Below are 12,346 nucleotides of genomic sequence, written 5' to 3' on the forward strand. Positions count from 1 at the left end.
GACATGCACTCTATTACTCATTCATTCACTCCATCCATCCATCCATACATCAAAATAAAAATCTTCATAACAGGTCTTATTTAAATTACTACGTACAGTATAAAAAACACATTTACACACATCTCATATGACCTTGGCCAACAAACCTATGAGTTCTAAGTTATTATGCCCAAAGGAGAGTCAAGAAAACTGAAGCTCAAATAAGTCAAAAAACTTAAACAAATCTTTTGATTCTTTATACAACCTTCAAACCTTACTGGTCACTGAACTCAAGGCAAGAGGATACAAAGCACTTATAAATTTTAAGTTATTACATGATTTTAGACCGGGAAAACTAGTATTTTCTCAGTAGTTTATATAAATACAAAAACCACTAACCAAAAAATTCTTAAATTAATAAAGCCAAAATCACCCAAGATAATTAACTGGCTTTTAAAGCTAAAAGATTTATTTTTGCTGTAGTACCTGTTTGGTGCAAAGAGAAGGAACTTGTGCCTCTGTCAATTTGGCATCTTTCATGACTACTAAAATTAAAAAAAAAGAAAAAGAAAGAAAAAAGAACACACTTACCTAATGAACCAGAATAGCACAAGCATAGACTAGATAACAATGTTACGTATAACTATACCACAGATCTAAATACATACATATATATATATACATACATATATACATATACATATATATATGAAAGTTTGGGAAGAAATATTAAACTAATTGAAATTTAAAATTAGCATATGAAATTTGAAGTCAAAATGTTTAGCTAGATAGTACCATTAGCCAAATAACATACAGACTTCTATTGCAGCGCATACATGGGACGGGTGGTGGGAGAACAGATGAGCTGAGATGAGTCAGGAAAAGGTGGAAGAAAGGAAAAGACAGGAACTGGCACATAATACTAAAACTGTTAAGTGCCTTATGGAAAATATACTTTGAAGGCTGGAAATTTTCAGTGGTGTGGGTATCACTTCCACCAATGCTAATCACAGTACCTCTATGTCTTAATAGTAAACTGTTAATATGAAAAAAATTTATTGCTTAGTAGCCAACTTTCTAGGGATGAACCTCTCTGATCTTAGCCAAGTTGGTCATCAAACAAAAGACAGGCTTTGAGAACCTAGGGTGACTTCCTAAGCATGATAATAAGGAAGTGAAGTATACAGAACAACATTCACGATAGGCATCAACGGATCTTGGGACACCTGAGATGGCATCTCTTTCATTTCTTGTAATAGTCTTTTTTAATGAGTAAGTTTCTTGAAAACTAACCTCCTCAAATGGCAAGAGCCAAAAATACATTTTGAAGATGAAAGAATCTCAGTTTAGGAGGAAGAGGGAATACTTGTATCACTAAAATGAAATAAATGTAATAAGATTTTCTCCTTTCAGTTCATACTATATAAATTTTGATAACTGGATGCATTATGTCTCCACAAAGACTGTTCTGAAGTAAAGATTTTGTAAAAGTCAAGGATCTTTATAAAGGTACAACAAATGTACACTATAAAAATTTGAGGTTGGTGTACTTACCAAACATGTTTTCCTAAGTACTAATTTATAGTACATTTCTTTATTCATATATCTTCACATGGTCAAGTTTTCTTTCATATATCCAAAAAGTAATCTCATGGTTCTTATTCATCAAATTGGGTCTACTTGAAGTGTGGTTCCAAACTAATCAGCCTGTTTTTAAAGTTTTTTAATTTTAAGACATCTGTTGAAAATTTAAAGGATCAAACCAAACTGAAGTGGTATATATTTTAGGCATCAGATTGCACATTATTGTAAAGGTACCATTAAACTACTGTTATGAATAAATTAGTGATTATAGCTCTTTTTGTGAGTAGTGGGGGAAAGGGGTGGTCACCATTTGGAATGGTCTTTTTTATTTTAGTTTTTTTCTTTTCTTTTCTTTTCTTTTTTTTTTTTTAAATTAGGGAACATTGCCTTAGCTTTTTTTTTTTTTTTGGTTATTGCTTTTTTTCTTTTTCTTTTTTTTTTAAAGAGACCATTCCACTTTATTTTTTTTAAACATCTTAAAGTCATAAGGATTTATATGCAAAGCAGTCATACACCGTTATCATTAAAACCCATTTGTAAAATACATACACAAGTTAAACAAAAGGCTAGTACATAGTAAAGCCTAAGCATACTACTATGCAATATTATGAATACATAACTTGGAGACTTTAGTACTATGTTATCTATTCATTTTTGGAAACATTCATTTAAGATTTTTAATGCAAATCCATTTGATACTTTGGAATAAAACAAAAATCCTCTAAGTTATAACAAGTATTGGTCATATATTTTTCAGACCTATTCATTAAATTACAAAGAACCCAAAGAATTCTGTAACGCTCAGTAGAAGTATGTAATAAAAACATTGCATATGTTTCTAGTGTGATGTCTTTAGCAATTGTTTACTGAAATAAAACTCAAACAGCAATCTTTCAAAATACAGGATCAGAAGGTAGTTTCTTCTCTTTAGTCTATTTTTGAAATCCATCTTCATCACATTTTACCAAAAATTGTTTTTACAAATATGTAAAAGTACATTAGGTAATACTAATGAAACACAGGTAGAGTCCTAGCATTTGTAGATCAATGATGAGTCAAATCATCTTCTCCAAGAACGAGATTCATTGTCCTCTTCCTCTTCATCATCATCTTGAAGCAATGAGTCATCCACCAAAGACTCTTCCTGAAACTTTAGGTTAAAATGTATTTAGGAACTTACCAAAACAAAGAGTGGGAAACTTTTATATATAGATATTTCTCAAAGAGTAGAATACAAAATGTATCTCATCTGACAGAAATGTCAAGCAACAACTGAGGGGAAAGCAACAACCTCAGCCCATCAAACTAAAAACAATGGACAAATGAGATCCTACAGCCTAGTATACCGGTATGCATATAACGAGCAATAAACATAAAATCAGGTCTGTACATGCCATTACCATGCCTTGAATGCCCTCCCCTCTCCTATCTAACCAAATGTTGCTGTAATCTTAAATGCTTGCCCATCATGCTCTAATAGTTTCTAATCATACAAGTAACCACCTCTAGCACTTGTGTAGTGTACAACAGCTGTTAATGCATTTACATCCATTGCATGTACTTCCTGTGATTCATTCCTCCATTAGTGGATAGAAGCTTCTCAGACAGTGTCTTTTTGTATTAATCCCTCTACTACTCACAACCCAAAAAAGCAATTAGTATTGTAAGTTATTCTATACCTATGTACTATTCAATTCTTATGGTGGGGAAGAGTTATAGATCCTTTGGTATTGTGGGAAATGCACTGGGACTTGTAATCCAAGAACTGGATCCTGGCCCAGGCTCTTACTTATTACCAGCCTTGAAACATTAGGTAAGTCACCGACCATTCAACACTTTGTTCCCTCACGTGTAAAATGGGAATAGTACCTGCCTCCTCACCTCACACAGCTGTTGTAAAGGAAGTACTTTGTAAACCGTAAAGTGCTATATAAATTATGTTCTATTATTAATACTATTATCAAATAATGCCAAATCATGTATGTTTGGTTTCAAAATGCATTTCTGTACTTTGATTTTAATAAGGACCTATCTGATCACCTGGGAATTCACACGACAAAAAAAAAAAAGATATCAAAGCTATACTACACAAAGATCTGAGTTGGATAAAAATGAGAAACTGTTAAGTTTCCCCAACAGGCTTCCTTTCCCATGCTTAACTTTTTCTCACAGAACAACTACATGCTGAAAAAGAGAATCATCTTACACTGATATAAAGCAGCAAACTAAGCAGAACTGTCCTACCTTGGGTTTTTTGGCTTCAAAACAAGGATGTAGACTTTATGAAAGGGAAAGACAAATAAAGGGAAAGCTGGGATGTCACAGGAACTAGGTATAGAGTTACTCTAAAACTATATAGGTTGTAAGATTTCTTATTAACCAACCATGAACAGCAAGGGGAAGTGGAAAGGACTGTGATCTTTCTGTCAGGAGGTAAGGGTTTGAATCTTAGCTCTGGCACTTACTAGCTATGTGTGCCTGAGCAAGTGATGTCAACCTCTTTGGGCCTCAGTCTCCTTATCTTCTAAATGGGCATAATAGTATTTATTCTCTCAATCACAGAGTGGTGGTCAGGAAGCACTGCATAAGCCATCAAGCATTTACCACCACAAGCACTGACTTATGAGCATCTTCGTATAATGGTAAATTGCCCCCGGAGAACAGACTAGACATATGATTTTTGGCTGGTTATTTTCAAGTATCATAACTATCACTGCTTAAATTCATGACAGGGCTCAGGATTAAGTTCTGAAGCTGACAGTCTACACACCCCCTAAACCCCTCCCACCCACACAATGACAAAAATGACCTACTTCCTCTTCATCAGGCTCAACTTCTTCTGCTTCAACAGCTGACATGTTAATTACAGGCTTATTCCAGGCCAGTTTAAGATCTTGCCCTTTGAAACGAGACCCATGAATTGCAGCCTAAAAAAAGTAAAAATGTTAGTTTAGTACCTCTGAGAAAGAGTTTAATTATTCTGACAATTACAATACTTAGAATAAATGTTAACTAAATTGCAGTATTAGTGTTTGGCTTAGTTTTTCTGAGTTTTTCAGGTGGCTTCACCTCCCTGGGCCTAGTTAGGCTAGAAAACATCTATGATTCCTTCTGATGTTATTCCATTTTTTTAAAGAACATTCAATCAATCAACAAGCACTTATTAAGTGCCTACCATGTGTCAGGCATAAAGACAAAAGTGAAAGTTTTAAGAGGGAGGTGATGCTTGAGATGGGCTTGAAGGAAATGGAAATCTAAGATCCAAAGATAAGGAAGTACCCTCTGAGCACAGGGAATGACCAAGTGCACAGAGATAAGGCACAGAGATAAGGGATGGAATGTCTTGTAGGAGGAACACCACAATGGCCAAGGGCAGTAAGGCTGAACCAGAGCAGTGTGTGTGTATACATACATACACACATACATACATATATGGAGAGAGAGAGAGAGAGAGAGAGAGAGAGAGAGAGAGAGAGAGAGAGAGTGTTAGTTTATATTTGATCTTATCTGTACCTGAAAGTCACTAGGAGTTCTGGGAGTTTACTAAAGCAGGGAAATACCATGGTCAGACTTGAATTTTATGAATATTACTCTGGAAGCATATGGAGGATGGATTGGAGAAGAGACTGACAAGGCAAGAAGATCTATTAAAGGAGATTATTTCAATATATAACTAAGAAGTAATGAAAGCCTGAATTATAGGAGAGGCTGTGTGAGTGGAGATAAAGGGACAAATACAAGAGACATAATATAGACAAAAAACTTGGCAAGTGATTCGATATGTGAGATGAGGGAGAGTAAAAGTCAAGTATAACTGAGGTGTGAACCTGAGTGACTGGACAGATGGTAGCTCTTGATAATAACAGGGAAGTCTGTAGGAGGGATGGATTTGGGGAAACAGATGAATTCTGTCTTAAGACACACAGGTTTTGAGATTCTTATAGTATATCCAATCAAAATGTCCAACAAGCAGGTGCTGATAGTAGACTGGAACTTATGAGAGGTTAGGGAATGATGTTGGGCAGGTAGATACAAGACAAATAGATAATATTAATAATTTATGCACGACACATATGGAAACTTACTATTCACAATCATACCATATGAAGTAAAGCAACCTTACTTTTTAGAGTATCAATTCACATGTAATAACAAAAGGCCACATCTGACATCAAACATTAAAGTGGACCCCAGTACTACAATATTCTTAATGTAATACTGTTCCTTTAAAAAAGAATCCTCAAATTTCACAAATACAAAATGCTTCAATGTTTAAAAAATTTTAAACTTTGCTATTATAAGCTGTTCTGAAAAATGTTCCACTTTCTGTAAAGTCTTTGTAATTGAAAATGTAAAAATTTTAACTTATGGGATATCCATGCCTTTCTAAGTACCAGCTGCATTAAGTGGCTGCTTTGGAAATAGTATGTTCAAATTAAAGTAACATGAACTAGCATAAATCAGTGTTAGCAACATACCGAAATAACCGTCACAGTCACAAAAGATTTATAGTACAATCTCAAACTACAGCATAATGTGAAATGTAGAAACAATTACATGTTCAATGACATCTGCACATGAGTTGTGTGATATTAAAGTCCCCAGGTATAAATTTTAAATCTGTACATATAAATTTATGATAAATGTAAAAGATTCCATGCCTATTAAAATGCAGCTCTGGAGTTTTTAGTCCAGGGTCTCATCACAATGTCACACAACTGCAATTTTTAAGATGTACTTATACATGACATTTAGGTTCAGGAACAACTTGTAATCTTTTGAAGAAATGACTACTACATGAAAATGCAACATTTTATAGTAAAAGATCTTACCTTATTTTCAGGCTAAAATACAAACTCTCATTACAAAAGCCTTTTTTCCCCCATTGGAAAAGCTAAAAGGGTTAGTGAAACTTTCTACAAAATAAACTCTGATAAAAATTCTTACTATACTTGTTTATATTTTTCCAGTTACATTTACTCACATTTACGTAACACTTTAAAGTTTGCCAAATTCTTTCCTCACAATTATCGATGTAAGGCAAGTATTATTATGGCCATTTTATGAATTAAGAAACTGAGGCTCAGAAATTATGTGATGTGCCCTTAGTCATACAGCAAGCCAGTGTTGTAAGTGGGATTCAGATCTCGTCCTGACTCTAAGTCCAGTTCTCATTCTAACAAACCACATTGCCTCTCTGCTATAAAAGTATATTATGATACACTGACTTTGCTATCATTGTCATGACTTGGGTTTCAAAGCATAAAGATACCTGAAACTATGAAATAATCTTCCAAATAAGCTTCTAAAAAGTATCTTCTTTAAGCACGAATTTGATTCAAAATTTAATATGGTAAATACTATATTCACTTTAAGGTAGAATTATACAACACAAAATCTATACTGCAAAACATTTTACATGAAAGTTTTGTTTTCCAACAAATCAGCTAGACAGTTCTAAAAACCAGCACTTTTCATATTCTCCCACTGAAATCTAATAACCAACTTCTACTGAAGTTCAATCAGGGTATCAACATTTTGATAAATACTTAATAAAAATACAAAGTTAGGCTTCTCTCTGATGATTCTTAATAGCATCAACCTATAAAGAAAAATAAAGTAACTCCTCAAAATTTAACACACATAGAAAAGTAGACAGCTTTAAAAGTCCACAAGAAATTAAATGTTACTTCAAAACAAAGCTTAAATAGAATAAGAAACTAGAAAATCTCTTCCCTCCAAAAAACCAAAATGAAATTTTAAAATGTTTGTTACTATAGGGTTACGGCAGTGATAGAAATGTTCCTGGATCACTAAAAGAGAATAAATTTAGGTTGGTTAATTTTGTTTCTCTATCATATCAAAATTTCAGTTTTTATAGGCTAATAGCACCAAAACAGAGAACTGTAAGCTAAGATATTCTTGGGACATGGCAAAGCAGTAGCATGGGAGAGGGAGAATGAATTGGACTCGGAGTCAAATAACTTAATCACTTACTCTGTTTAATTTCAAAGACAAGTCACAACCTCTACAAGCCTCAGTCTCCTTATCTACAGGATGAGGGATTTAAGGTCATCTCCAACTCAAATATTCTATTTGCAATCAAATTAAGGGCCATGGCCTTTGATGCTTCCTTCTTGCCCCTTCAGGCCTAAATCCTGACGCTTTCTCCTTGGCTTTACTCTCCTCCAATATTAAGGATTCTGGAGGCAAATTCAGATATTCCAGTCTATTTATTCATGGACAAAAAAAAATACTAAGATGTGCTTTAATGCTATTTAATTCGACTACTTTTGGACCAATCAGCACCCTCAAGATGCCAGATGATAAATGTGTAGAGATCATCAATATAAAACCTCACCCCAAATGTTTTGAAATTTAAATATCAAATATCTTATTTGTCACTTATTCAAGAACTCTGAATTAGCAAGAGCATGACCATAAACAGAGAGAAAAAGTGGGGAAAAAACCTTTGAACAACCACAAGGAAATATGTCATCAAGTGCATGTACTAGAATTCACACACTTAGAAAAGTGAATTTCAAATCCTCACAGTCTATTTATTCTTACTTTAGATTCTACAAGTTTGTTTCTGTTTTACCAGCCCTAGATGCTGATTTAGGAACACAACATACCAGTCTTCAAACTCTACTTTAATAAAAAACTTAATCTTGTCTAGATACAATTAGCTGTACAAATTCCAAAAACTAAGCTGCAAATTTTATCTTGATTCAAGCAGAACAGAGATCAAGGCCAGCTACTTCATTTTACATATGAAGAAAACTTTTGTGTTTGAGGGAGGTAAGGTCTCTTGTCCAAGATTACACAAAACATTCACAAGATAATACAATGACTAAAGCCAGGGTCTTCAGAGTCACAGGCCCAGTTCTCCGACGGATTTCATCTCATTTCCTAAATCCCACCTTGCCCCCCTATTTTGTAATATGGAAAAAACTCACCATATTTCTAAAACAAGTTAACTTTACTTTTTTAACCACACAAAATTCTAAGAACTTGTTATTTAAGTCTCTTTTCCCTCCCTCTGCCCCTCCAAAAAACCCAAACTCCTCCCTACTCTTGTTCAAAATCCTAAGGTGCTAAGAGTTGCATTTTGTCCCACACACTCCAATCAAGTCTCTTAGAAGTCAATTGCTATGAATTATGGGCTAAACACAAGCATTTCATCACCAACTTCCAAATAAAAGTTAAATCCAGATGAGTGAGGGTGGAATTTAGTATAAGTTTAATGTGTTCTATCCCAAAAGGTATTTACGTAATAAAGTATTATAAAAGGGCCTTATTATTCAGTAATTTCTTATAGAAGTTAAAAAGTAATCCCTATTTCACAGATAAGGAAACTGAGCCTCAGTTAGGAGGAGTTAGGTGACTTGCCTAACGTTTAACAGTCTTGTTGGAGCTGGAATCAAACCCAAGTCTTCTAACTAGAAATCTAAAACTCTTTTAAACCTTATTCTGAGCATGCACTAAGACTAAATATTAATTTTTTATTATGGGGCCTGTTGACTGAGAAATATGACTAATGGTTCAGTTTTTAAAGTATAATTTTAGAACGAATTTGTAATACTGTTATAATTAAGGGAATAGAAGAGAAATGGCAAGAGGGGAAAGGAAGGAAAGACTCCAGGCCAACCACATGAAGAACAAGCTTAACCCCGCCCCCAATCTCTCCCCTTGTCCTCCCTCCCTACATACACAGTCACTGGGGAGAGGGAGAAAAATAAGACCTATGGGACACTTTTTGGTTCTTGTGTTTTTAAGTCACAGGCAAGGCATCCCAAAAGGCAGATATTTAGGCAAAAGTTTCAGAAGTGGCTTTTAGGTAAGACTTAAGATATAAAAGGAATGATGTTCTCCAAAAGGCAAAGGACACAGATTCTGCAACATAGGTAGCATTACTAGCTATCAGGATTTATATCCTGACCTGACACAAGTAGAGGCACAGATTTCAGGAGATAGGTCAGAAGGATATAAAGAAAATAATTTCCGTTCTTAAGAGACTACCACACCTGCTGAAAAGAGGGCTGAGAAATTCTAGTCTCTGAGGCTGAATGGAAACTTGATTCTGACCTACTTGCAGGCTGATGTGAGATCACAGTGCAGAAATCAGTGACCAAACAGCCAGAGAAGGTTAACTACTTTCTGCCAAGGTGGGCAACTCTATAGCTGTGCCTTTAATACAGTTCCTTGAGGTGAAAAGGTGGCACAAGGGAGTGATAAAAAGACAAAGTAGAGAAGGTATTCTTTTGATTCAATTTTTAAAAACATTTTTAGGTAATAAACATGAGACCGCATGGTACAGTAGATAAAGCTGGCTTCGGAACCAGGTAGACCTGACCATTACACATACCGGCAACATGACCCTAGACAAGTCCTTTATCCCTAGGAGAAGGTACCAATCTGCAACTGATAGAAGGAATTTTCTAATCTAGGAATTTATGATACCAAAGAAATCACAGATCCAATCCTTATACTATTTAATAAGTAGCTTTATAGCACATGCTTCAATATCTTCTAATATGGAAATATCCTTAGGTAAAACACCAATTTTCAGTCAAGTATGTCAAGTCAAGGTAATATGGATTTATTAAGTACCCACTATGTGAATAAGTATTGTGCAATGTTTTGGAGATAGTAAGAAAAGCAAAAACAATTCCTGATCTCAAGGAGTTGATGATCTAATGAGAGAGACAACATGCAAACAACTATGCACAAACAAGATATATACAAGATAAACTGGATAATCTCAGAAGGAAGGCACTACTAGATTAGCATTAAGGTACACAGGGAAAAGGTACCCTACAGAAAGGGAGATTTTAGCTGAGACTTGAAGGAAGGCAATAGATAAATTAGGAAGGGAGAGAATTCCAAGCATGGATGAGAGCCAATAGACTAGAAAGGAAGAGTTCAGGTTATGAAGGGCTTTGAAATTTCATCTATTTAAATTTGTTTTCAATCCTGAAATTCTATTCAACTACATGAAAAAATGGAATAAAATCAGTCATCTAGAGTCCTTGTCCTAACAAGTATAGTAATAAACAGATAACTTTTCTACTGTTCTTTAAAATATGTTATGTCTTCAATGGGGGCAAAAAGAATCTAAATTTTTATACCTAATAAAAGTATCTTTTTAAAAAAGCTTAAAAATGTTGTTCTTTCATGCTTATTTCTGCCCCATTTTTCCAAGTGATTTAAATGAAATCCTTGTCTTAGATTCTAAGCAGGTATATATTTTTAAATTTGCCTGCAATTATCATTTTTATTGCAACTGTGTACATATTTTCAATGTTTAAGGAAATATCCTTCCATGCTAATCCTGGTCCTTTTTACTAATACTGATTATTTTTATGCACCTGTTATATTAGTTTGGTACATAATGAAAATTTCATAAAACTCCATAAACCTAAGAACAGCAAGTGTAATATTATAAGTGAGGAGGTTAATAGAATACTGCACAAGCAAAACTTCCACACTTTGTTAGAGACAAGATCTTGGTAATATTCAATTAACATTCATACTGAATGTCTACAAAGGACTTTTCTAGATGATGAGGGAATACACTCAGACACTGTCAAGGAGCCAAAAATCTAGTGGTGGGGGTGGGGGAAGAGACGAATAAGATAAACACACAATAAATACAATATGGCATATTAAAAGTTCATATGAGGGATAAAGACCATTATAAAATTTCAAGATATAGTAGTTTAATTCTGGGCTCAAAGCAAGTAGACCAACCCATTTAAAAAATTTACAGTAAGGTCTCACCAAATATAGGAACTATTTTAACCTTTTGTACAATGAATGCAACACACCACCACACCCAAAGTTTTACTTCTTAAAATGAAACAGCATCATGCAAATGAGAAAAAAATGCAAAGTAAATTACTATAAGCTTATTATATCACCTTCCTTGCTATCCTCACTATGCCAAAGAGCCACAAAAGGCTACACTTTCTCCATGCAATGATGCCCCAATACTATATCACCAAGTCAATCCTCACTAGATTTAGCATCAACAGAAATGAGTAAAGTTAATACAAAATCAAAACAATGTTCTTTTTCTTATGTAACTTATACAAGAATATTATAAAAGAAAAAATTACTCTTGGATAACTTGGATTTCTTGAAATAGTTTGTGAAAAATAGGAAGCTACAATAGAAACAAGACAATTAGAAGCTTTCTGTAAATTGTAGCAAAAGATACATGATAATTACTAAAACTCACTCCACAATACAAAATGTTAATCAAATTGGGTCAGAACAATTTTATTTTCGTATGAAATACTGACAAGTAACAGTATATTGGGGAATCCACTGGACAAATTTAAACGGCCACCACAGTTCTATCTAGGATGCAACGTTGTTACATGGAGGATGTACATGTGTGCATGTGTGTGTGCGCGCGCGTGCACGTGCGTGCGTGTATGTATATGTGGTTATCATCTGAAAATGATCATGATTCTAATACAAACCTGATACACACAAATGGGGATGTGGGGGAGGGAGAGTGTCAAAAGATGTGGTAGAGTTCAAAATCAGTAATCTATATTTTGCTACTATCCAAAAGAACTAGAACAGACAAGTATTTTTATTACTTGTTTCCAAAATGCTTCTTCCTGCAACAATTAAATTTATTCTTTTATATTTTCCTCCTCTTTTCTGTTCTATTGTGCTGTGATACGGAGGAGAACTGCTCAAATTTTAGTCTTTGCTCATTAGACATTCAAAATGAAAAGTAGGAAAAGAATACACTTGGATTTTCCCA

The 12,346-nt window shown here is 34.3% G+C and overlaps 1 protein-coding gene across 10 annotated transcripts in view; it reads right to left on the reverse strand.

Moving 5' to 3' along the window:
* Positions 1–2,199: 2,199 nt before the first annotated feature.
* The window catches only part of RBM26 (RNA binding motif protein 26), a 95,838-nt gene continuing 85,691 nt past the window's right edge, over positions 2,200–12,346 (reverse strand). For all 10 annotated transcript variants that reach the window (XM_036757604.1, XM_036757603.1, XM_036757597.1 and 7 more), the window contains 2 exons: positions 4,377–4,490; positions 2,200–2,713 (listed from right to left, as the gene is read on the reverse strand). In XM_036757604.1, the coding sequence (XP_036613499.1) occupies positions 2,624–2,713; positions 4,377–4,490 (204 nt within the window). In that variant the 3' untranslated portion in view covers positions 2,200–2,623. The remainder of the gene's footprint in view (positions 2,714–4,376; positions 4,491–12,346) is intronic.

Source organism: Trichosurus vulpecula, chromosome 4 (genome assembly GCF_011100635.1).
Source record: "Trichosurus vulpecula isolate mTriVul1 chromosome 4, mTriVul1.pri, whole genome shotgun sequence".
Taxonomy (NCBI): domain Eukaryota; kingdom Metazoa; phylum Chordata; class Mammalia; order Diprotodontia; family Phalangeridae; genus Trichosurus; species Trichosurus vulpecula.